Raw genomic sequence first — 24,761 nt, forward strand, 5'->3', positions numbered from 1 at the left:
GCATCTGACATGATGAGTCTGATTGAGGGATGCCAGCTCGGGAAGCAGGCACAACCCTAGCCCCAGGTTTCAGGGATCAGTGCTAATGTGTAAATGAAAACTGAGATTTGTAATTGAAAATTATTTCAGACCATTCCAGAATATGTTGTTTCTTTCAGGAGCCCCCACATTCTATGATGCCTTTAAGTTAAGGGATTTGAGTGCCCACTTATTTACTCAACGTGCTGCATTCTTGACATGCAACGTGAAGCTTGTGTGCATGACTATTAAAACTGCCAAAAGCTGGGCTGTAAGTAAAAAGATTGCTGTAGCTTTAGCTTAGTTCCAAGCTGCCTGTTCTACAAAATTACTGTGTTGGGTGGGCAACTCTGGCTCTGTCAGCCAAGGAGAGGAATTGGGAAATACCCAGTTATGGTCACATACAAGGGCCTTGCTTTATGTTTATTAAGTTTTTGTAATGCATCCTGACTGATCTCAGCAGCCACACAGAGAAGGTTTGTCAGCACTGTGACATCCACCTGTGTCTTGAGTGCTGTGAGCAGCCTGGGACACCACAATATAAGACATTAATCTATTATAAAGTGTCCAAAGCAAGGCAACCAAGATGGTGAAGGAGTGGCTGAGGTCACTTGGTCTGTTCAGCCTGGAGCAGAGGAGGCTGAAGGGAGGCCTCATTGCAGTCTGCAACTTCGTCATGAAGAAAGGGAAGCAGGCACTCGTCTCTTCTCTGTGGTGACAGGACCCGAGGGACTGGCCTAAAGTTGGTTAGAGGAGGTTTAGAGTGGATATTGGAAAAGGGTTCTTTTCCCAGAGGGTGGTTGGGCACTGGAACAGGCTCCTCAGGGAGTGGTCACAGCACCAGCCTGACAGAGCTCAAGAAGTGTTTGGACAACTCCCTCAGGTACACAGTGTGACTCTTGGGGATGGTCCTGTGCAGGGCCAGGAGTTGGACTCGATGAACCTAATGGATCCCTTCCAACTCAAAATATTCTGCAATTCTCTGATTTTGTTTGTGTTCACAGCTGTGGAATTGTCTTAATTATAGCGATACTAAAAGATGCTCAGAGCAGCAGAGACCAGCCATGTGTGCCCTCGCCAGCCTGGATCGAGGCGGGTGGCGGAATATTCACCGCAGCCAAGGCTCCGGGAAGGGACCCAGCGCTGGGTCGCGGTGGGTGCTGATGGCGGGCCCTGTGCCCCCCATGCCCTGCCCAGGAACTACAGCTCCCGGCATGCAGCGCGGCCCGGCCTCCCTCCGCCTGTACTACACCTCCCGGCGTGCGGCTGCGCCCGCAAGGCACGCCGGGACGGCCCCTTCCACGTGGTGCGCTGCCCGCGGCCGGGGAGGTGCCCGCGGTTTGCGACGTACGTTTGCGGCAGCGCGCGTGGGCGCGGCCCCGAGAGCCCGCCCGGGGACCGGCGGCGGTGCCGCTCCTGGCGCGGGGCGAGGGGAGGGAGGGAGCGCCGGGGCTTGGGGCTCGGAGCGAAGGGAGCAGCCCCGCCGCTGGATGTTCCGCGGGGCGGCGCGGGGGCCTCCTCCTCCTTCTCCTCCTCCTCCTGCTGCTGCTACCGCCGCCCGGTGTGTGCGGCGGGGCGGGGCGCGGCTGCCGGCGGCGGCGGCGGCGGGTCGCGGCGGGCGCCCAAGATGGACTATGACTTCAAGGTGAAGCTGACCGGGGAGCGCGAGCGGGTGGAGGACCTCTTCGAGTACGAGGGCTGCAAGGTGGGCAGGGGCACCTACGGGCACGTCTACAAAGCCAAGCGCAAGGACGGGTGAGTGAGCGAGCGAGCGGCGCGGCTCCCCGCGGGACCCCGGCCCGCCCGCGCCCTCCTTCCCCCGGCCGCCGCCTGCCCCACCGCTCGCGTGTCCGTCCCCCCGCGTTAATGCCGGCCCTTCTCCGGCCCTGCCTGATCCCCGCCCGCGGAGCCCCGCGTTAGCCCGGCCGGCCGGCGCCTGCTTCCCCCGGGTCACTGCGAGCGTGCCCAGCCCCTCAGCGCCGTGCCGGAGTCGTGTTTCGGTACGGGGGGGCCTGGGGAAACAAATTCTGTGCCCGAGGAAAACCGTTCCCGTAATGGAGTCTCGTTGTGAGTAAATCAGGGGCCGCTTATACTGTTATACTGTTCAGCCTGACCGTCGGCTTCGCAGAATGGGTTTTGTTGTTGTTGTTTGGTGTGGGTTTTTAACAATGGCTTTTTTTTATATGATTTATTACTTGTAGTCACCATTTTGGGTCGTCTTGCTGGCTGCTTCAGAAGCTCAAGTCTACTCGTGTTTTTCGGGCTTTAGAATGCTTTAAACCACCTTTTGTGTATGACCAGTTCTTGGTATAGGGCTGAGTAAATTAATTTCTTTGCATAAACAATTTAAGGAAAGACCTAATGAAACTGGCATTCAGGTTTCCCTCGTCCGTGACATGGCATCACTTGCTGAACAGCGGAACAATAGGAAGTAGGGAGCAGGAGAAACGGGAGAGGCACGGGTTGTTCCTGCAGCAGGTCCTAAATTTTGAATTGCATCTAGTCTTCAAGTCCCACTGCACTGGTGCTCCGTATGCTGTCGTTCAAATAAGGTGCATTTTAAAAGTCTGGCTATTATTTTTACATTGAATAAATAAACTTTTAAAGCAGGCAGTGGTCAGTCATGGTCAAAAAACAATCTGGTTGTGTTTACATAAGCTTTTGTTTCGAGAAGGAAATGCTCTGGGTATTACCTAGAGAACAGTTGTAGTGAAAATGGTTGCAACTTGTCTCTGTCTTAATCATGTTGATACTAACTGAAGCACAGTTACTTTGGCCTTAATATTGTTTGATGGTAGGAGTTGGGTAACTGCTTTTTTGCACAACTTTTATATTTGGATCCTTCCAACTGTTTATAGGAAAAATTCTTATCTTGTCCAAATTCTTTCTATTCGCAAAAGGGGAAAAAAAAAGTCCTAAGTGTGATAAGCTGTTGCCTCAAGTCTCCTTTTATGCAGGTACCAATGCTACTGGTACAGCTAGCCCTGGTTTCTGTGCCCATACAGAGATCTGTAATATGAAAAATAAGTTGAGGTATTGAAAGATACGGCTACATTTCTAATGTTTATGTCAGGCAGCTTTGCAGCTGTTCGGGATGTTGGACTGCAGCAACGTGCAGGGAATTCAGCATGTCATACTGCTGAAGCATTTTTTGGTGAAATCATCGTTCTGCTTGATGTTGTTTGGGAGAGAGTGTTTAAAAATGCTGGTGGTAGTGCTGATTTGAGAAATTTCAGGGGAAAAACCAGAATTGTTTGCTTTAAAAATGGATAGTTGCTCAAAGGTGGTTTTACAGTAGGATGTATATGTTTTTAAATCTTTGCTCTTGTTGATGAGTGGGGGAATCAAGGTATGGTATTTGATTTAAGTTTGGGGGAAAAAAAAGGTAATGTATATTGTCTCTTTTTTTCTTCGCTTTATTGTTCATTTAGTGCCTTTTATTCCCATCCTTTTCTGTAGTATTTCCCATTTGCCTTTCTGATTTCTGAAAACTTTTTCTTTTAAATATCCTGTCTAATTGCCCTTGGATGGTCATTAAAATATGTAAAATAGAAGCATCCAGATGCTTTTGTAGCTTGTAATATATTTGCTTGTAACATATGTGTGCTTAAATTACAAGGGTGGAATTAGGATTGAAGTTGAAGGTTTCATTTACATCCCTTTATCCAGAGGGAATCAGTTAAATCAAAGAAGCAAATAATAACATTTAGTAATAGCATTTAGTGTTCCTGAAGCTGTGGTAATAGATGGATGGACATTATGTCTTCTGGTGGGGAGTACCTGCAACAGAATTCAGTATTTGTATAGTACATGCATATATTAAAAAAATACTCTTGCATTGTTTGACTTTTCTCCAAATGTTAAGTAGTGATGGATCAATAATTTTTTTAGTATCTGTACAGCTCAAACCTTAGTTTTTATATTCCCCTTGAGCTTACAAGCATTCTCTAAACTTTGTTATAAGATTCTAATTCTTAATTTAAAGAGCACAAATCTAAGATACGCATGGTGATTTTTACAGTACTTTGAAGATTGGGCTGCAGGACTTCAAATATTTTGTTAACAATATTGGTTCAGCTTTTTCTTGAATGACGTCTTCTGCTATGGATGGCTAAAACATAAAAGGATCACAAAAAAGAACTAAATTTTAGTAATTCAGTTTGTGCAAATGTATCTTCTAAGGCCCTTGGAGATAAAAACCCAGTTCAACAATACCAGGATCAGTGTCTGTAGTACAAGTCTTCACCTCCTTTTTTTTTATTTTACTGCTTTACAGGTTTTACTGCTGCCTCTGAGGTGCAGCAAGGCAATTGAAAACTAAATAGCAGCTGTGTATCCTAGTCCTAGGAAGTTAATTGCATCATTGGAACTACACAGGAATGTTTTGGAGGACAGTCTTTCAGTAATCCTGATGGAGTGAGAATCCTTTTAATGAAGGAGAGGTGTCTTGTAGTATGTGTGGTGGTGACCAGATAGGGGTGTAACCAGGGTTTCTTTCATGCCTTTCTCCAAGAAAAAGCCAGTGTAGCCCTGCAGTGCCCTTTGGCACAAGGTGAGGCTTGGAGTCTCTACTAATCCATCTCAGAGGATCACCAGGTACAGTGCCATGGAGGTTTCTCACGTATCAACTGCTTAACTTGACCAAACCAAGCACCAAATCAACAATGTCAGGCATCATAATTGAGCTCTCTCTGGTGCACTGCCTGCAGCAAAATGGTATTCTGAAGTTTTTATTTTAATCTATTTTATTTTAAGTTTGTGGTCTGTCTATGTGGTTGAATCTTACTGGCTTTTTATTGCACGGTGGTGTCTTTTTCATCAGTGCAGTACCTGCAGTGGGCTCTAAAACCTGGGTAGAACAAAGTCTGTGAATTGATGGGGTTTATTTTTATAGCAGAAAGGTGTACAAAGAAGCATTTGACTCTAATGGGGTTTATTTTTTATAGCAGAAATGTGTACAAGAAGGCATTTGACTCTAATGGTATACACTGGGAAAGGAATACAGTCATGGCATGTTGAGCATCAGTCTTCAGATAAATGAAGTGTTGCTCATCTCTAGTGTTTGTAGGATAGTTTACTTTTTTTTTTGTCCAGCCAATGTCAGTTATTTCCTGCATAAAAATTGCCTTATGTGCCATTCGGATGCTCCCTCAGGAGCACTGCTCAACCCAGCTGTTAACCCTACCTATTTGACTTTTGCTGGACTTGGAAGCTATGCCAGCAGTTTTTGTTTGGTGAACTGGCGTGCAGATCTATTGTTTTTTACTTTTTTTCTCTGCAGTCACTGGGAGCTGGGGGCCAGTAGCGGGCAGGCTGAGGTGGCAGGACACTGGGGTCTCTTGCACAAGCCTGGCTGCAGCACAGGAGGCACAGCCCCTCCTGGGACTGACACCGTGTGCTAAGCACGGTAATGTCAGAGCAGTGTGCGCAGGTTTGCTGGGATTGGTCTTCCGCTGTTTTCACTGCTCTCCTCTCCCTTTTTATGATACAGCTACCGTCAGAAATCTGAGAGAGATGCCTGTTCTGTGGAGCAAGGCTGACTGTTTCAGTGGCAATTTGGAGTGTTTCCACATAATCGTTTTTCCTGTTTTTCGGATGTGGTTTGAATGAGAATAAGAAACTATTCAATGTCCCTGTAAGGCAGTATTTAACTTTTTAATTACAACAGCAGAAAAAATATACAGTTGAGGGTCTTGAACTGTAGAAATATCCCCTGATGCTTTATTGAAAGCTTTCCTAATCTCTTGGAAAGAGACTTGAGTGGCGAGACTGAGGGTGTAAAACCAACACTTAGCAAACTAGTGCTCTCCTAGTTGCTGGTAGAAACTGTGAGAAGTGATGTTGGTCCCAAACGCCAGTGGAATTGGATTTTTTTTTTTTTGTTTTTATAATTTCAGCTCTTACAGTTCTGTGTTGGAAGTATTGCTGTAGGTGGGAGAACAGATTGTTTAATCTGAACCTACTGACACGTTGTAATTGGCATTATGAAAATACATCTTGCATGGTTCAAGCAGTCAAATCTAATCTACTTCTTTCCCCCCTTGAGGGTCTGTATGAGTTGTAAAAGAAGCAGAATGGTGGAAATCTAGTAGATGTCCACTAAGTTATTAGGTTGTGTAATCTCTCATATGGTACATCATAGTTTCTACCTACCAGTTAAAAGGATATTGCAAGAATTTTGATTCTCTCTCAGAAACTCTTGTATAAAGAATTTCTAAACTAAAGGGATGAGGAGTATTTATCTTGGAAAATAAAGAAGGCAGAGCTGTTTAAGTTGGATAAAATAATGAATGGATTGGGTAATGTGCGAGATTCTTGTGCTGTTCTTGTTTCACAGCATTTGAAAATGGAAAACCCGGAATGTTTTTGGAAAACATAAAGGAAATGTTTTAATGTAGTGTAGATAACCTGCATAACCTATTGTCAAAGGGAAAAGATAAGAGCATGGTGTCTGTTCTGTAGTGTTGTCAAAAACAGTCACTTCTGCCTGTTTTAACCATAGAAGTTAAGCTGCTCGCTTAGAGAACAGACCAAGCTCTGTAATGCATGCAGAGGAGCCTGCTTTTGTTTACTTCAAGAATTGTTAGTTTTGGTGTTGTTTTGGTTTTTTTTTAAACACTTTCTGGTCCTTCATAAGATGGTTAGCAGATTAGTTCCAGTTTGTCTGTGTTTGTGGCTGTGTATTGATTGAGTTACATCAGATAAGTAATCACTTACTTTGCCAGTGTCTGTATCAGATTGAATTAGTGAGAGGTACATAGAGTTTGGGAGTGTCACAAGTAGAGGTAAGGAGTCAAAATTTTACTTCGTGAGAAGTGAAACAGCAGGGCAGGACTTAGAGCTTCTGGATTAGTTCTGTATGGAGCCTTTACAGGAGTTACATCAAGAACGTCATGCTATTAGTTTTCACTATAAATTTGCAGACAACTCTTGTCTTCTCAGTAGTGATTTTGTTGTTGTTGTTTTTGGCTGAATGTTTGTGTGTTGATTTCAGCTGTTTTGACCCGAAGCAGTTGGTGGAGATTGCAGACAGATGGTGAGCGCTGCAGAACTGGCATGCAAGCCTTTGGCTTCTGACTCCTGTCAACAATAGTGTGGAATTTCTAAATGCCACAAACTTTATTTATGTATGTAATATGTGGTATTATCTTCTTAAACTATATGCCCTGAGTCTCTTTTGGATCCTTCAGCGTAGTAGTTACAAAGTTCCTAATTAAACTACATCTACATAATGAGGTAGGCATGCCATATTGCATAAAGTATTGTGCTCTTACATTTTTCTGGTCAACCACTCTTTTAACTGTCTTCCATTTTCTTCCTTCCCTTCTCACCCAGTTACACGGCTCCAGGGTTTATAGGTTTTTAAGGTCATGTGGTTGAGAGTGTCCTGCTGTGGCCTTTGGACCTTATTTGGTGTGATCTCTTGTTATCTTGTCACAGATGTGTTGATTTATTTTCATACCCTGCAGCAAAGGTGAGTTAGTGTTTCATTCCTACCTGAAGCCTGTGACAAGTACAGAGAAGAGGCTGTGAAAGTAGAGTTGCAAAACAACAAAGAAAAACACCAAAGGTCTCCATGTAGTTTGGTTCTGGACTTAAAAATTACAGTAATGTGTGTAAATAGTGGGGGCCGGACTGCTGTATGCAATTTCCCACTAGAGAATAGAGGACAGTTTTGTAGGGTGCTGATTATACACCTGAACATGAGCATGTTATTAGAGAATACTGCTTTTGACCAAATGACAGTGAGGTAGTGTGTTCACTCTAGATCTTGGGTATTCTTTGATTTTTCTGTGTTAAAAGTATTTTCAAAGGCTTTGTGGTTTTTGGTTGTTAAAAATAACCAAGCACAAAACAGTGGCAATGTCATTTATTACCATTGGAAGCTGAAGAGCTGTAATTGGCAGACTACTGTAGCAGAAACGGAAAAATTTCTTTATTCTTACAAATAGACTCTTAGTCTGGCTGAAATTTGGAAACTACAGACGAAACCTAATGAAGGCAGAGTGGTTTGGATTTATATATGGCAAGGTTGTACTCCAGCAGTGTGCAGCAACAACCAATATGCCAATGCACTTCACAAGACCTACAAATTACAGACATGTCCATTTTACCATTAAAAGGTGGTTGCTGTGCCACTGTATCAAGCTGGTTTTAAAACTCTGGCTCTTTATAGAACTTGACTGACTTATAAGCCATTCACTGGTGCACCTGAAGTGCTCATAGAAGCAGATAATTCTAAATAGCCAGTCTGACTTTCACCAGAATAATATTCCGTGGACAAGTAGCAGGACATGAATTACAAAGATCTGTGTAGCAGCACCTTCTAACAAAATACTGATTTGTTTCAGATATTTTTTTGTTCGCCTATCAACTTTCTTTGGAAGAGAATTCTTTCTCCTATGGATCCTTATCCGTGTGGAGTTGTGATTACGCGGGGTGGAGACTGGGTGTCTGTGTTGAGACTAACTGAGGAGAGGCAGTGCACAGGCTGCTGGTGTGGACTGTGGCTTCCCACCTCTGCTGTGGTTAATATACAGCTCTGGTTCCAGAATGGTGTAGTTGCCTTTTATTTTCTTTTATTTAGGTTTAAACATAAAATTTGTTTAGTGAGAATAGGAAAGTGAGGTCATAAGTGTTGGTCCTAACAACTGGCAAACCAGTATCTTTTTTTAGCAGAAATCATGGCCCCAAAAGGAGATACTTCATGCATCTCACAGAATCTCCTTTGTTCTGTGCTGGCCAAGAGTGCTATCTTTGGTCTATGCCATTTGCCTGGTGTACTGGGGTTTTTTTGTCTTATAGTAAAATGTTTGCCATGTCTATGTTTTTGCCGTATAGCCTGTTTTTGAAGATTGCCTCTGGCTCTTAGCTCCAGAGGATAAGCCTGTAATTTTGAAGTGTGATATTAATCTAAATTTTTCTACAAGAGTCTGTAATAGGAGTGATAGGTAGACTTCTCTGGTTTCCTTTCATGGCTGACTGGAAGCAGCAAAAATGTGATAATTATTTGTTGCAGTGGTGCTGTCATGGAGTACTGCTGATTAGGGGTGGGTGAAGTGAGGATCATAAATAATTGCACGGTCTGCTAATGTTTCTTGGGAAGTATAAAAAAATCATTAAAATTTTTTAAATGTTTTAATGGCATTGGTTACAGACATACATATGAAGTTTCCCAGATAGTTCTCTTCCTTCTAGACTTCTACATAAGAAACTCCCTACTTATGGTAGGCTCATTTAGGTTAAGATGTGTGTTTGGTACACTGAAAAATGCATTGTGAAAGAAGAGGAGATGAACCTGGAGCTAAACTGGTCTTTGGAAGAAGAAAGGAAGGCATGAAAGAAGAGATGGAGATGGTAGGGAGGCTCTCCAGGGTTCAGGAGCTCAGAGCTTGGGCACTGTATCTCTACATGGGAGAGCATCTTCTTGGATAGCTAGTGGACTGTGACAGTTTTGTGTTAACAAGTGCTATGAAGACAGGAAGAAAAATGGAGTTGCAACTTCCCTGGGTCTGATCAGTCACCATTGTGGAGTTGGATTTGGTTTCTGTCTCAGAGGATGAGTTGGGTGGGAGAGGTGAGTCAGGGCCCTGGGGTCTCCTGGCCCAAGATGAGAAATATTGCAGCTCTGGTTTCCAGTAATGAGTTTTTAGAATCTGAATAGAAATTATGAAAAAAACCCCTAGACTTGGCCAAGAAGGAGCCCCTTACATATGACATCTGAAATCAGGAATAAAATGGTAGAATTAAGGAAGGATCTAATTTTATAATTTTGTGCATTTGAAGAGAAGTACTTTGAAAACAAAAGTTGAGGTGGGTAAGCAAGTGATACGTACTCGGTGGGCAGATAGTTGGCAGTGCAGTAGCAATTCTTCAGTCAGCAGGTTGAAAGGAGATTTTGAGAAAGTGTTTCCTCATATATGATGATTTTGGTTTTTTGCAGGATTTAAAATAAATAAAGAGGGGTGGCATCTCCTTTGCATTGAGGAATGAGTGTGGTGGAGTTTTAACACCTTTCATACTTCTGCAGAGCTTTTACTGGCCTTTGCAGATTCTAAAAGAGTAACCTGTAACAGATGAATATCCAGATGTATTTCCTAACATTTTTGCTGATTTTTAAGCAAAACTGTTTGTGGTCTCTGCATGTGAAAATGGTTCTGTGGAAAATACAGCTTTCAAGTAGTTCTCCAAAACCATCAGGACATCTCTTAACCATAAGAAAAAAATACTGATTTTATAGCTGCACATACTAATAACCTCTGTGTTTCTAAAACTGCTAAAACCCCAAAGAATTCTGTGTCTGTACAGAGTCCCTCCATTAAGATACATGAGGTTCTAGCTGCTTTTGAAATACTGAAAAATTGATGATGGACTTGGAAGCCTTGCTGTCTTTAATTCACACAGGCCGTGCTAGTTCTGGTTGCAGCTTTTATCTTGCATAGTGTATATATAATGGTATTTATGAAACCTGATATATTTGTTCTCCTCCCCAAGGGTGCTTGCTTTATTGTGGAATTATCCACTGACTAAATGCAAGTTCAGATTGGAAGTATATTTGCAGCTAGGATTGCCTCCTAGGGTGAGGTAAGTAATCTGTTGTACAGAGGTAATAATCTGCATGTCTTCTGCCAGTCTGCTGCCATGAAGAATCTTAGATTTGTTCAGCTCAAATTATCTAAAGTTAAAATATTTTGGTTTTTGGATTTTTTCTGGGGGAAGAGGAACTGCCAGATCTTAAACATTTCAAATACAACAAAAAAGCCTATACAAAAGGGAAGCATTCAGAATTCTCATTTTGAATCTGAGTAAGAATATGAAGATTATGTTCAATCACTGTGTAACTGGCTCTCTTTTTGTTACACTTGTTTAAAATATTAACAAAGCCAGCAGTTTTGTAATACTATAAAGTACTCAGTTCTGGATTGTGCCTTTATGTAGATGATGAAAATCGGTTGATCCTCTCAGTTTAAGGCTTGGAATTGTTCTTTAAGGTTCAAAACAGCTAAAATGTATCTAAGCTTGTTCAAGTAAAGTAATGAAGCTGAGGCAGGAGCATCAAGATACTTTGCTGCTAAATAAAAGGCTTGCTTTTCTTTGTTAGCCTTCTACTGTAAAGCAGTGTTGAGTTTAGAATAGAGAAGCCTATGTTGTGTGAGTGGATAAAGTTTCAGTTTCAGGCTTCATCCCACCACTGCTGTACCTCTCATGCTCCTCTCCCCCACCGTCCCCCATCTTTTCTTTGTGAGCTTGGCGAGTAATGCTGCGTGTTACTGCTACGTGCGGGCTGATAACCATTCAGGAGGGTTTTGTGTTCTGGCTGGCTAGCCTGCTGTTCTCTCTTGTCTCCTCCGAGGCTCAACAAATGGTTTCTGAGACCTTGTCAAGCCCCATAATAGCACGTGTGGGATTACAGCCCTAGCTTTATTCATAGTTACCATTTTTTGTTAGGCTGCTTGTGAATGAATTGCTAACTTTGGTGTATTGAGGCTTCCCATTTGAGAGATAGCTGCATGAATTTGGAAATCACTAGATGATCTTAGGGATCCCTTCCAACACCAACCATTCTGTGATTTTATGAATAAATATATAGAATTTTATGCAGAAGCATATGAAGTCCTTAGTAGCTTATATAGGAAAGGTGCTGCATAGACCATTTAATATTCTGGTTTTTTTTAAATGGAGAATTCTGCTGATGTTGCCCTATTGCATTTTTTTTTTGCATATCCTAATGAAAGACTGACATAATCATAGGAATATTTGGATGCCAAAAAATGTTTGTAAAATTACATGTGATACTCAAGCAAAAAGATACCGCTGTTCACAAAACAGTTACTATTCAACAGCTTCTTAACAACCTTGAGTGTTAAGTGGTAGTATGGCAAAGCATATTGTACAGTCAGTTTAGAATTTGCAGGAAAAGAACTGTATAAGCCATGATTAAAGCTGCAGATACTTTTTAAAGGACAAAATGTTCGAGAGAACATAATGATTTTCTCAACTACAGATGCTAGTCTAAACATCAAAAATTTAAATTATCCTTGAAAAAAATGCACGTTTTGTGAACAGGCAAGAACACAACTAAAGGTCACTGAAACAATCTGCCTGTTTTTCTGGGAAAGCTCTGCTGTGTGCTTGTAACACCTTGCATACAAGATGTTGACATTTGAATAAAGGACACTTGAGAGTTGCTGTGAAAATGAAGGCTCAATTCATTACTGTCTGTGTGAAAAATAAGTGCAGCTGAGAACTTGAAATACAAAAGAATCTGAATTGCAGCAAACTCTTGATTCCACATTGTGTTTCTGGCCAAGACACATTTACTGTGAGAGGCATAGCCTTACCCTGTGAGTGGGGAACCCTGACTGCAGATGTACTCCCAATTACGGTTTGCATTCACATAACTGGATAATCCCACAATGAAGCCTTGGAAAGTCAGGTTTCATCAACTGTGTTTTCTCACAGAACGTCTGTGCAAGATATGGAGCTTAATCAAAGCAACTGGAGCAAGCTTTATGTGGGGGGACTTGAAGACAGCAAGGCAGCAAACTTGTCCCTGACTGTAATTTGAATCTTATCTAACTTTTTGTACTTGAACAGCTTGGCTTTCAAAATCTCTCGTTTCTTTTTGGGTGAACATCAATCCCATTTAAGCAGGGTTGAACAAAACAACCCTTTGCACGTAAAAGTGCTAACAGTGCCATTCACTGTTATGTTAGTTCCATTTGATAAAAGCCCAACTGGAAGCTTGTGTGGCTCTGCCAGATGAGTGTCGGATACCAAAAGACGTTAAAAGAAGACCAGCTATTGCACCACAGAAAGCTCTGTGGGTAGAATGTAAGGGTGGGGGAACAATATCATTAGGACTGCATTTACATCTGCCTGACTTGTTTGCCTGTGCTGTGTTGTATCAGCGAGGCTACAAAACAGAGAATACAGCAATGAATGGCTTGTTAGCCTCATTTAATTTAGGCGGGTGCTTTTGGTCAGGGAGGAATGCCAAGACAAAACTTCATGGTAGTGAGTAGTTAGTTAGTGAAGCAGATAGTCAGGGCATGCACAGAGGGGAAATCAGCTTGGGACCTGGCCTACAGTAGGGTGAAAGAGTAGATTCAAACCCATAATACTGAGGGCTGTCTGTGACAAACGTGGTCTGTTGTTTGCTCCTGGTGGATACCGAATCTATACAGGGTTAAAAAAGAACCAACCTGCTTGAAGTACCACTTCAGTTAAAAAAGAAACTATGAGGGGTGGCGATGGGAGGAGATGGCCTCTCAAAAAAGTCAAAAGAGCCAAGAGGGTGAAATGTTGCAAGCTGCCTGGGAACAGTTTTTGAAGCTTTGCTGGGCTCTCAGTGAGTGAGGGTGGGTAGGTACTGTGAACCCATGAATTACAAAAATGTCACATGCTGAAATAGTAGAATAAAGAAAGACCTTGACAGTGAGGATATAGTCTTTGAAAAATTAAGTCTTCTGTGAAGGATGAATAAAGAAATAGGAGCTAAGTGAATGTAGACTTTATGAAAGAACTGAAAGGATTGGCAGGAAGACAGTGATTGAGGGATCTGTCTCAAACTTCGGAATTCATGAAGTGAAGAGCAGTCAGTTGTCAGGATGAGATATCTTTGCACATCCGAAGGAGCAAATTTCTAACCAGAAATTGTAACCCTGTGCTTTAAATTGTCCCAGTTATGAAAGACAGGAAAGGGGCAGTGTGAGATGAGTTTTTAAAAGGACTTTCTGGAAAAGTGGAAACTACTAATTGGTAAGGTGTACCAAAAGCAGAAATAGTAGACCTGTGAAAGATGCTGAGATAAAGAGAAAACAGTCTTACAAAACACATTCAGCACTATATAAGTCTATTAAAATCTGTCAGTGGAGTTAATATACAGGCTAAATGCAATGCTGTTGATGTAATCTTAACTATATTTCCAAAGGCATTCTGTTAAGTTTCCTACCAGAGACTAAAGCTGAATTTAGAGGTGGTCCTTCTCTGGATGAAGAAATTAGAGATGTGAAATAATGGTGAGATGTCATTAGTGATATCTCTTAGGAATCTGCTGCTCAGAAGTTTTGTTTGGAAATCACTTGTCATAAATAATTGGGGAGAAGCTTTTTATAATGGGTGTTACTTGGGGTAGTGAAGACAAGGACTTATCGTGAGGGCTTTACCCTGAATATCACATTCTTCCAATAACACATTGTTCTTGATGTGGAGCTATTTGTTTGGGGAAATGGTTCTTTCTTTACACGCACACAAGTTTATCATTGTTTAAGAAAACAATTGTGGAGTTTATAATGACACTTTTGTGAAAGTGCCAGTTCAATGCAGGCAATTGCTGAAAAGCAGAGAGAATCACAGAACTTACTAGCAATGGAGTGGAGCACAAAGCACAGTGCCATTGTTGCTATAAGTCTTATTTTCAGTATTGTATGTGTTTTTAATTCCTTGATCACAGAACCAACAACAATACTCAGGAATGTGGAACAGTGTCTGAAAACTTCATTCATTCCCATGGACAAGGACTCTTCTGTCTGTGAGAACAAGGGACAGGCAAAGTCTCTAAAGTCTTGAGTGTCATTGAGAAGATAAGAAGCAGTTGTTCAGTGACTGGTTACATTTCTGAAAGAGAATTCCATTAAGGGCAAATAAATTAGCAAATAAAATCTGTGGACTTGCAGCTCTTGCAGTAGTAAGTTTGTGACTGTTAGGCAAAGTTGTGTCTGTAAAGACTTACAAAAGTTTTTTTTAAAGCAACAAATATGTTGCTTCTTCCATGTAAACCAAATAATGTCATAGATTTGACTACTGAAGAAAAATGGACCAAAAATAGAAGTTTCCCAATGAAATGATGGTTCTCTCGAGTGTAGACCTGTGCTTTAGCCCAGTTTGTTACTGATGCTTTGAAATGTTGTGCACTTCTTATGCAGCTTGTAGTTTCTGAAGTGGTACAGATACTGAGGTGACATAAGAGCAGTCTGAGAAGAGAAGCAAAGTGCAGATGAATTACAGCAATCTTTTCCTTTAGAGATAATTCATGTAGGCACTTTTTTTGTTTCCTATAAAAGTACTGGTAAGACTGCCATGACCTTTACAAAGCACCATGGAGCTTTGAGTCTGGAGCAGGGGTCTGCTGCCCATCAACTAATCTCATAGGAATGATCCTTATCGTTATGTGGGTTTAAAACCTAGGTTTTAGGCTGGCTGTCAAATTACAGTTTTGTGTATTAAGAGTGGAAAAGATAATAAAATCCCAGGGATTCTCTCCTCTCTGGAAATTTTGTGCTGGAGTTAATTAATTACAGGGCTAGGGGCAATACTGGCTTTTTGGGGATTCTTTCTTGCTTTTTTTCTGGTTTTTGAATTATGGACAGCCCTGCTTCCTGTGGTTTTACCACCACTAGAAAGCAGGGTGTGTGCAGTGAGTGGTATCTCGCGTTTTCTCCATCTCCATCTCTCTCCTCTACTCATTCTTTTGCTCTTACCACATACTTTGTTAGTCCTGGTTTTGATACTCTCCATACCCTCCCTCATAACCCTGACAGAATTAGTTAACTCATGTTAGTTAACGTACTTAACATTAGTTAAGTTCTTTTTTAGAAGTAGGTAACTCTTAGGAAAATGCAGGAGGTGAATCATGTCATGGAGTATGGCACAGATCAGAGCTGGCATAAAGGGAGGGGATTTTTTGGCTGGGAGCAGCAAGGCAGAGATAGTGAGAGAAGACTTTCCTTTTGACAGCAGCAAATTCTTAGATCAGAAGAACCATATGTACAGTGCATCATTGAATTGACTTGGTTGCTTTGAACTTCCTGCCAAACTACATGTTGTGGCAAAAGTTGTTAATTAAAAAAAATAAATCTAAGAACAAAAAGAAAAAAGTGAATCGGTAATTGCCATTCACCACATCAGACGTCTCAGAAGCCCTTGTGTTTATTGGCTTGCTGTTGATGGTTTTTCCTCCAGCTTTGGAAATTGCTTTTCTTTACCCACTAAAAGCTCTGATTATTGGAGTATTTATTTTGAAGTAAAAAGTATTCTCAGCATGAGCCTTGCCATCTGATAAAAATAATGATGCTGTTCTGGCCCAGTGATCTTGCCATGTCCTCCTAAGTATTTTGGGAATGGAAAAAATATTGATGCTTTAGCTAGACCTTTAATAAATTCAGTTCTGTTAATGCATTTTCCCCTGGATTAATTTCTTTGTGTTAGCATTGTGGTGAGTAATATGGGCTTTTATTTTCACATGGCATCTTGCAAAATTAGATCTGAGTCCATGAAACCAGCTTCAGTGAAAAACTGTACACTTTATATGCTTCTATCCTTTTGTAAAGGATTTTGTCTTCGCTTTTTTTAAAGCACACAGTGTCTAAAAATTGCATAATAAAGTGTTAACAAGACTCAGTCATTCTGAAGCATTACTTTTCTTTTGGGATAAGCTATACTGGGGGGGGCAGGGGTCTAATAGCAACAATGAAGAGTGCAAACTTTTTTCCCCTGCTTTTGCATATGCTCTCTTTTGCCTCTGTGTTTTCTGTCCATTGTGTGCATATCTTCAAAAGGAGAAAAAACCCCAACTCTTACCATGCAAATTTATTGAAGTGTTGCCTTACAGAGAAATCTAATTCTTTTTTCTTCTGCTAGATTGTTTAATGTTTACATTTTTAATATGATCTTTCTGATAGGTCTTAATTTTTAAATTTAGATTAAAATTGCAAGATATTCACTGCCAAGCATTAAGGCATATATTTTTGTTACGTATCCGGAAAAGAAGAAGAGAAAGGAGAGGACAGCAGGGTGATTAAAATGAAACATTGAGTTTCTGTGAGTTTTTCTGAGTTTTGCAATGTGCTCGTTTTGCATGGGTGTTGTATTGTTTGGAGGCTCCATTCAGCTCTAGAGGATTCTAGACAGTTGATCACCAATTTTTTTTGTTGGCGTTTGTTGTTTTTGTTTGTTTTTGTTTTTTAATACGGTTCCATGCATTTTTATTTGTATTTTTTCATGTATCTCCCATGTGAAGTAGAAGAAGTAAATAATATAACTTGTATAGAAATAGGGAAGCAGTCTGAAATCTCCCCTCTGGGAGTGAGTACTCCTGAGAGTGTGTGACATTGTAAAGAGGTCCTGATGCTGGCATCTGTATTAGAAGAGGTGAAAGATGCTGCTTTTAGTGACAAGGAAAAATATGTACAAAGTCACTCTATTTTATGAACTTAATTTATTCTTGCCTACAGATTAACTAGTATCAGCTGTGCTTTATTCCCTTCTTTTCCTGAAAAGAGATGTTCCTTTATTCTTGTGTTTTCTTTGCAGTTAACTTTGTAGAGGAGAGTTGTAAACTACTCTTTTCAGCTGAAATGCATAAAAGAATAGTTCAGATTCACAGATTTTCTGACTGGGTTGTATTATTCATAATCCTTTCTCATATGTTAATACATAAGAGGCTTTCATGACAAAATCTGGGATTTTATCTCATTTTTGGCAGATTTCTTCCTTGAAAGGAACAAGCTAGAATTTATGATGGGATAAACTTTAAGCTGGTTGTAAATACATTTAAATACTCTGGGCTTGAATAAATCTGAACTTTTAAAAATAGCCATGTTTTGGTTGAGTAGCACACAGTTTATAATAGAGAAGATAAAGTTAACCTATTTCTTGTAAGCTTAATGCATGTTAGTAGAACTACTGCATTTTTCAAAATGTTTTTAAGTTCAGTCAAATGAAGAAGCTAATGTTGAAGCAATTTGAAGAAGCAATTTGAGCTAATGTTTATCTCCTGATTTGGTTTGGTCCAGCTTATTTTAGCCAGTTGAACTGAAATGTGCTCACAAGGCATGCGAGGCCCTTGAAAAATGAAGTATTTGTAGAACAATCAACTTTTGGAAATTTGTATTCATAATATGCGTAGTGCATCAGTAGAAGTAAAATAACTTTCAAGTCCTTCTTAAACCTCTGTAAGAGAAGAACAGTTTCCATATTTTGAAAAATATATTGCTTTAGCTATGGTGATTTTTTCCAGTAATCATAATTACTCCTGCAGAGGGTGCTGCATTTAGCTTCAGCCTTGTGGCAAATGTGGATGTACTGCATCCAGTTGATGTGGGAAAAAAGTCCTGTTTAGAAGATAATCGAGCTTCATCTTAAATGTGGACAGGAACTGCTGTACTTCTATGTCTCCTTTTTGTTTTTAGATAACTCTGGTGTTATCAGCAGGCCACTTCAATGTACTAATGGGGCAGAAAGTGTACCAGAGCAAAATAGAGAAATACCTTTCTGAATAAGCTCAGAACAAGCCCTGAACAAGCTCATCTCCATCAGAAAATGAGTGCCTAGGTTCTAGCGCAAAGGACGGGAGTGTGTGTGGATGAAGATGGGGTTGTTTCAGCAGCAACTGAATGACTTAAAGCAGGCATTTTTCAATTCTTTTTGTCAACATAAATGGGAAACATTTTGATATATGAAAACCAGAAAGTTTTATAAAAAGGAAATTACAAGATGATGAAGTGGTTATCATTGCATAATTGTTAGCTCAGATATTTTTGTGAGAATGATTTATAAGATTTTGGTTTTTATTTTAGGATTACCTGAAGGTACAGGGTCAATGATGAGACCTACTGTGTGTGCTAATTAGTTTGACAAAACTTTTGACCTAAATGTGTTTCTGGGAAGTCAGGTGCTTATAGTGTGACTTCTCAGCTGTTGTACCCAGTAGCTAGTATCCATTTTTTCCTATACAATTTATTTTCTGCTGATGCACATAATTTTTGCTCTTTGACTGTTACCCTCTATCCTCACAGAACTGTTACATCTCATTCTGCGGAGTTATACCTGCTCAGCATTGTACACTGAAATGTATGCAGTGGTAACCACTGGGTTCCATACATTTAAATGTTTTTGCAATTTGAAACCTTTCTCATTCTCAACTGTTGTGACAATAACCCTTAGTAAATTTAAATTTTACTGCATTCTTTAGTTAGGAAGGCAGTCTATGTGCTTTTTGAGGATTACCCCAGCAGCTCAGCCCCACACAGCCACTTGATGTCCAGGCTCTCTAATGTATGGGTCTGCATGTATGGTAAGATCATGTCACAAGCATTGCTAAGGTCAAGGTAGCATCCAGTGCTTTTTTACTGTCCATAGAGCTGTTCCTCTCATTGTATGGGACACGTAGGTTGATGAGACACAGCTTATCCTTGGAAAATCCTTGTTAGTTGTTCCCAGTCATTTATTTTCCATTATGGGCCTGAAAATAGCTTCTAAGGAGAGTTTCCTGCATAACCTTTTCACAGACTCAGATTAGCTGGTTTTCCTATAATATCACTGAACCTTTTGCCCTTCTCAAAGAGGGCCCCGATATTTGCCCTTTTCCAGTGATCAGGAATCTGCCAGTGTGCACCATGACCTTTTGCAGATGACACAGTGGCTTTGCAGTGACATTTACCAGCACTGTTAAGCACCCCTGAATGCAGCCCACCTGGTCACATGGACTTGAGTGTGTCCAATTTGTTGACATCATCCCTAATTTGGTTTTCCTCGACTTCCTTTCACCAGGACTGTGCCAATAGTGTTGGGAATGTGTAGTTGTGAAATTGTACTGTGATGTGAAAACCAATGCCAAGAAGACACTGAGAATTCACTGAGAACCTGAGCCTCTAGTGTCTTTTGTCCCTTCGTTCTCCAGCACATTGGGTTGGTAGGTAAAGGGTACAAAATGCAAAATAAGTGGAATTCCTGCTATAAATAACTTATTCTGCAAGAATAAGCAGGATTATTTGGTGCCACAAATGTGGTGTTGGAAGAGGAAACAGATAATTCTATTCTCGCAAGTCATCATTTGAATGGGTACCAGGTCTGTTCTCATCTTGCTGTGCTTTCTAGAAAATTATGTGTTCTTATGGTTTCTATTTAAATGTTTGCTGTGGTTATATCATTGCCATTTAGTATAAAAGTATTAAATCTTTCAGTTTCAAAAACTGCATTTGTGCATTTATATGCCTACCAAGAGCTGAACTACTGCTTCCTGTAGACTTCATTGGATCTCTTGTATGACTAGGGCGATTTTAATTCATTTAAAAACAAACCAAAAATTACCACTTCTGTGACTTGGGAGAAGAGGCAGGGAATGATGCCACAGAATGAAAATGCCAAGTCTCCTAGATGTGATACTTTGCTGGTTTTTTTGATTTTCATAATTCAACATGTAGAAATAAGACCAAACCCCATACGTTTTTTATTAGTAGGCTTAGCTTTCATGATCAGGTTTGTTACTTTTTAGGGAATAAGAGGCATAAACAGTTCAGAGATTCTTTAGAGTTTTCTGTAGAAGAGATACTGCATTTAGAGTTCCTTTTGTTAGTTGAAAACTTAAGTGCTTATTTCCCTCAAATGTTTAACTGCAGTCAGCTTTTACATCTCCTTCTTTGTAGACAAAACTAATCCTAATTGTGACCTGTTAATTGTGGATTTGAGATTTTTAACTGTAATGTAAATTTAGAATGGTCATCACCGATTTAAAGACCTTGGTACTTTATTCTGCTATATTTATTACTCAGATGAATTTTGAACTGTTCTGATGATTTAAATAAAGGGTATATTGTAGTGTTGTGTCAATACATTTCTACAATATTTTTGGTATGTGAGATGAAATAACGATTTTTTTAAATCTGCCTTTTATGTAATAGGCCTCCTTTCATTTATTTATGTACAGATGTACAGGTTTTTGTTTTTTTTTTTTTTTCCCCCTCCTCTCTCCTGGAGGCCGAATATTTCTTATGATGCCATTGTACTTCCAAATTCAGTAGAACATAAAAAACTACGATGTTTAGAAGCAGCATTATAATAAAAACATGAAACTCCTAAAGATGGCAATTCTTTGGTTTAGTTTATGCAAGCTGTAAGAGCAACACCTTTTATACTTGTTAATGGTAATTTATTAGGGTTTTTTTTGTTGTTGTTATCATTAAAATCTGCTGGAAGTGGTGTTGCCATAACCATTTGTTTCAAGTTTACGCCTCTGATGTTACTGTTGTCTCTCTGAGGATTTTTTTCCACAAGGTTATGTGGTTTGCTCGTGACTACAGTAAGTACTGCTGTTGTCAGCAGCAGGGTACAAAGTGAGTTTTCTTATTCTTGCTGCTCTCATGCTGCATGTTACTACTGGGGAGTACCAAGAGTTGACGATACCAGCCTACTTAAGTGCAGAAAAGTAAGAATAAATCTGTATGAAAATAAGTTTGCAGATTTAGCAAGGACCAGCTTTTCTAAGCCTACTGGTTGGTGGAGGAGCTGCTGAAGTTACTTAGTGTTTTATTCCAGCCAGCAGGGAAAGAGAACAGATTTTCCCAACATGAGCTCTCTGTTAGAAGGAAGAAATTGAGTTGAATTGAGACTTACTGTGCCCTGAAAATGCAGCCTGCTAAGTGGCCCATTTTGTTACTCACAGTTGGCTGTGGAAGATGTTTATAAACATTGACTTTTTTTTTTTTCTTTTTACTTACTGCTTTTTTTCCTGTTTTGTCTTTGACTGTCTCTTTATGTTCAAACATCTCTATTGTCAGAGAAGGAAATTGCCCATGTCCCAAATCATGGAGAAGCCTTGGGCTGCGTTATGGCAGAATATTTTCTTAAGTTTTGTAAAATAAGCTTGGTCATTGTGTTTGACACTCCTGCGAACTCTTATCACTCCCTTTAAAAAGTATTCCCCCAATTCTCTTGGCTCCCAAAGAATTGCATTAGGTTTTACAAAGAAAATATCATTTGGCTTAAAGGTAACAGTAGGATATTCCCACTCCTGTAAATGGAAAAGCTGATACTTGTGTTGTCATGGGATAACCATGGTGTTTTAGCAGCCTCAGCGTAGAACAGATGTTAGAAGTGGGTTAGGAATTGGTTTATTACTTTGTACCTCAACTGTGTGCCAGCACTGTTCACAGAAACCAAGTCTTAGAAGCTTTTGGTTATTTTTTTCTTCATTCTGGAGGAGAGTGTAGTGTGGTGCTGAAAAATGTGCTTTATCCCTAAACTTAGTTTATTTTCCTTCTTTTTTATTTCTTTATATTTCTTTTACACTTTGAGGGTAGGCTGAAGACCCAGCAGAGGCCACTTGGTCTGGGTTCCCTCATGCAGCACCTGAGCAAAGCAAGGCAATGGTTCATTCCCCACAGCCCTGGGTCACTGTAAGGGCAGACCAAGATTGAGCTTTGAAGCTCTGGATTTCAGCTCTTAAAATGGCCTTTAATAATATGAGAAGATTAATTTTCAAAAACTTCATCCATTGCTTTGAGGAGACCAAATGCTGTGTTCTTTGAGCCATCCTATCAAATTTCAGCATTAAAGCCCTGATTGTGGAAGAGTTATTAACATGTACAGCTGAAAGAGTGTTCTTCCAGTTTTGTTCTAGGAAACAGCTGAGGTGTTTTTTCCCCTAAAAATTTCCAGAGAAAGTCTGCCATCTGGTATGCAAAATTTTAGTCCAGATTTTATTTGGCAAAAATTTGACCAATTAAAAATAGTTGGACCATCTTAAATGTATGGCAGGCTTCACTGTAGTCTGTGCTACCAGAAATTCTTGTAGTACCACCAGATTTATGTTAGTACCTCATGTTAATATTGACTTGTCTTTCAAATACCTTGAAATCCAAGCAGATAAGCAGCAGGGCAATGAGAGGAACCTTTAGTCTGACACATTCTGCTCCCTGTTCTCTCAGTGGTAACGCATGTAACAGTAGCAGCTGTGTGGTAGCACATCTCCTGAAATAGAGATCTCTCTAAACACCTCAGAACTAAGTAGATGAGCACGTAGGGCAATGAGAGTAACCTAAAGTCCAATTCATTCTGCTTCATACTTCTATTGAGTAACAGCTGGGTAGCAAGCCATTGCTAGCTAATGCAGATAGAGCATAAAACAATTTTTACCTGAGAAAATTTCCCTCTTTTTCTATCAGTAGCATTGGAAATCTCTGTGCTGTAAAACAACCTGTGGTTATGTTCAGTGGTTGTGGAGTGCTCCATAACTTCCTTGTCCACCATGGATTTGTGTTAATTTGATCTTAAAATCAAATCAAAACTCAAAAAGATCATCAAAAGATCAAATTGTGTAATTTGATCTTAAATCTGTTTATGCTTTTGATCCCTGTAATATTCTTACATTGTGAGTTGCACAGTTCAATTATGTGCTTAGTATGAAAATAGTTTCTTGATTTTGGGCTTCATGTGGCTTGTTTTTGTCTGACTTGTGTAGAGGTGTATACTCTAGGGGTTTGGGTAACACCTTGTTTTGGCCACCTAAGAGTTTGTGCTCAGCATTGTCTCTTTCTCTTCCAGGATGGCAAGTTTTGGGGGTTTATTACATGGAAACTTCTTAATGCCTTCTATCATTGCCTTCCCTATTATATTTTTCCTTTTTTTGTGTCCAGTGCTGTATATTTTCTTTTATCTTGTTGCATCCATGTAATTGGCCCCTCACTGAAATCTTCTCTTGTCCGCTTGCTGTTTGTTCTTTCTCCTCATTATCTGTGTTCAGATTTTGTCCATTAATTTCCCACTTTTTTCTCTCTTCCCTGGGTGGTGGTGAATAGGGAACAGTGTGTGTTTTGGGTAGGAGTAAAGCAATTCAGAAAATACAAAAAGTATGAGAGAGCTGGCAGAAACAAGCACATTTGTTCGTAACCCTTAGCTATAGCTTAGTTTTATTTGCCTTAGGGATGGTTGAAATTAATTTTTTTTTAGGGTGGCTCCTCACAGCTGGGAAAGCTGGATTCATTAAAAATGAATAAGGCTTCTTATGTAACATAGAGGTTTGAGCCTATACAAGTGTTCCAAATATTGAAGGCAATAATGGTAAGTGTCATGCTCCCCAGGAGTACTGTGGATGCCTGCCCACAAGTGGGAAGGACATCTATTAAAAGTTTTGAGACTTTGAGCCTGAGAATGAACAAGAATTTAGTGTCTTCTTTTGCTGCAGTGTATCTCTTCCTGATTTTGCTTTTGGTAGCTGGAGTTATTAATAGGCTTGTATTTTAAATAAGGGACTCTAAGGTACATACTGGTTGAAGTACAGAGAGGTCATGTTATTGTTTTTAAGTGTTATGTATGTTTGAACCTGAGAAAACTTTTCATAGACTCATAAAATGGTTTGGGTTGGAAGGGGCCTTCAGGGTCCTCCAGTTCTACCTTCCCTGTCAGGGAGAGGGACACCTTCCACTGGAATACATTTCTGGATTCTTGAGATTGCTCTAATACGTGGTGGAGTGTTTTTATTAATCTTGGCAGTTTCATTACCTTGGTAGGAACAAAATTTTAAAGTGCAGTTTGGTACCTAGGGGAAAGAAAAGATGTTTTAATGTGACTTAAGTTTTGGCTGCTCAAGAATTCATTAAAATATGGGTGAGACTTACTGTGTCCTAGAGCACTACATTTATCTGAGGTAAAGCCCTAGCTAGGCTTATTTCTAGTATGTGCTAGTTGTTTGCTTTGTTTTCTTTTTAATAAGAGAAGGAAGAAATGGAAGAAATGCAATGGAATCATTGCATTTAGAAAAGAAAGTTTTAAAATAATCCCCATCTATGAGAGCAGACTTATATTTTAACTTTATCAAGGTGTTGTGGCTAGCTTACAGTTTAGCTGGATATCCAGACACTTAACTAGTAAAGAATGAAAAGAAAATAAGATGCATAATTTGTATTAATTTGAAACTGATGTCTGAATGGTACTGAAGAGTTGGCTTTGAATTCACAAACCAAACT

The 24,761-nt window shown here is 40.1% G+C and overlaps 1 protein-coding gene across 2 annotated transcripts in view; it reads left to right on the forward strand.

Annotated features, from left to right (window-relative positions):
- Nucleotides 1-1,362: 1,362 nt before the first annotated feature.
- Nucleotides 1,363-24,761, forward strand: part of CDK8 (cyclin dependent kinase 8) — a 71,012-nt gene continuing 47,613 nt past the window's right edge. For both annotated transcript variants that reach the window (XM_063394708.1, XM_063394709.1), the window contains exon 1: nucleotides 1,363-1,773. In XM_063394708.1, the coding sequence (XP_063250778.1) occupies nucleotides 1,646-1,773 (128 nt within the window). In that variant the 5' untranslated portion in view covers nucleotides 1,363-1,645. The remainder of the gene's footprint in view (nucleotides 1,774-24,761) is intronic.

This window comes from Prinia subflava, chromosome 3, assembly GCF_021018805.1.
Source record: "Prinia subflava isolate CZ2003 ecotype Zambia chromosome 3, Cam_Psub_1.2, whole genome shotgun sequence".
NCBI lineage: Eukaryota > Metazoa > Chordata > Aves > Passeriformes > Cisticolidae > Prinia > Prinia subflava.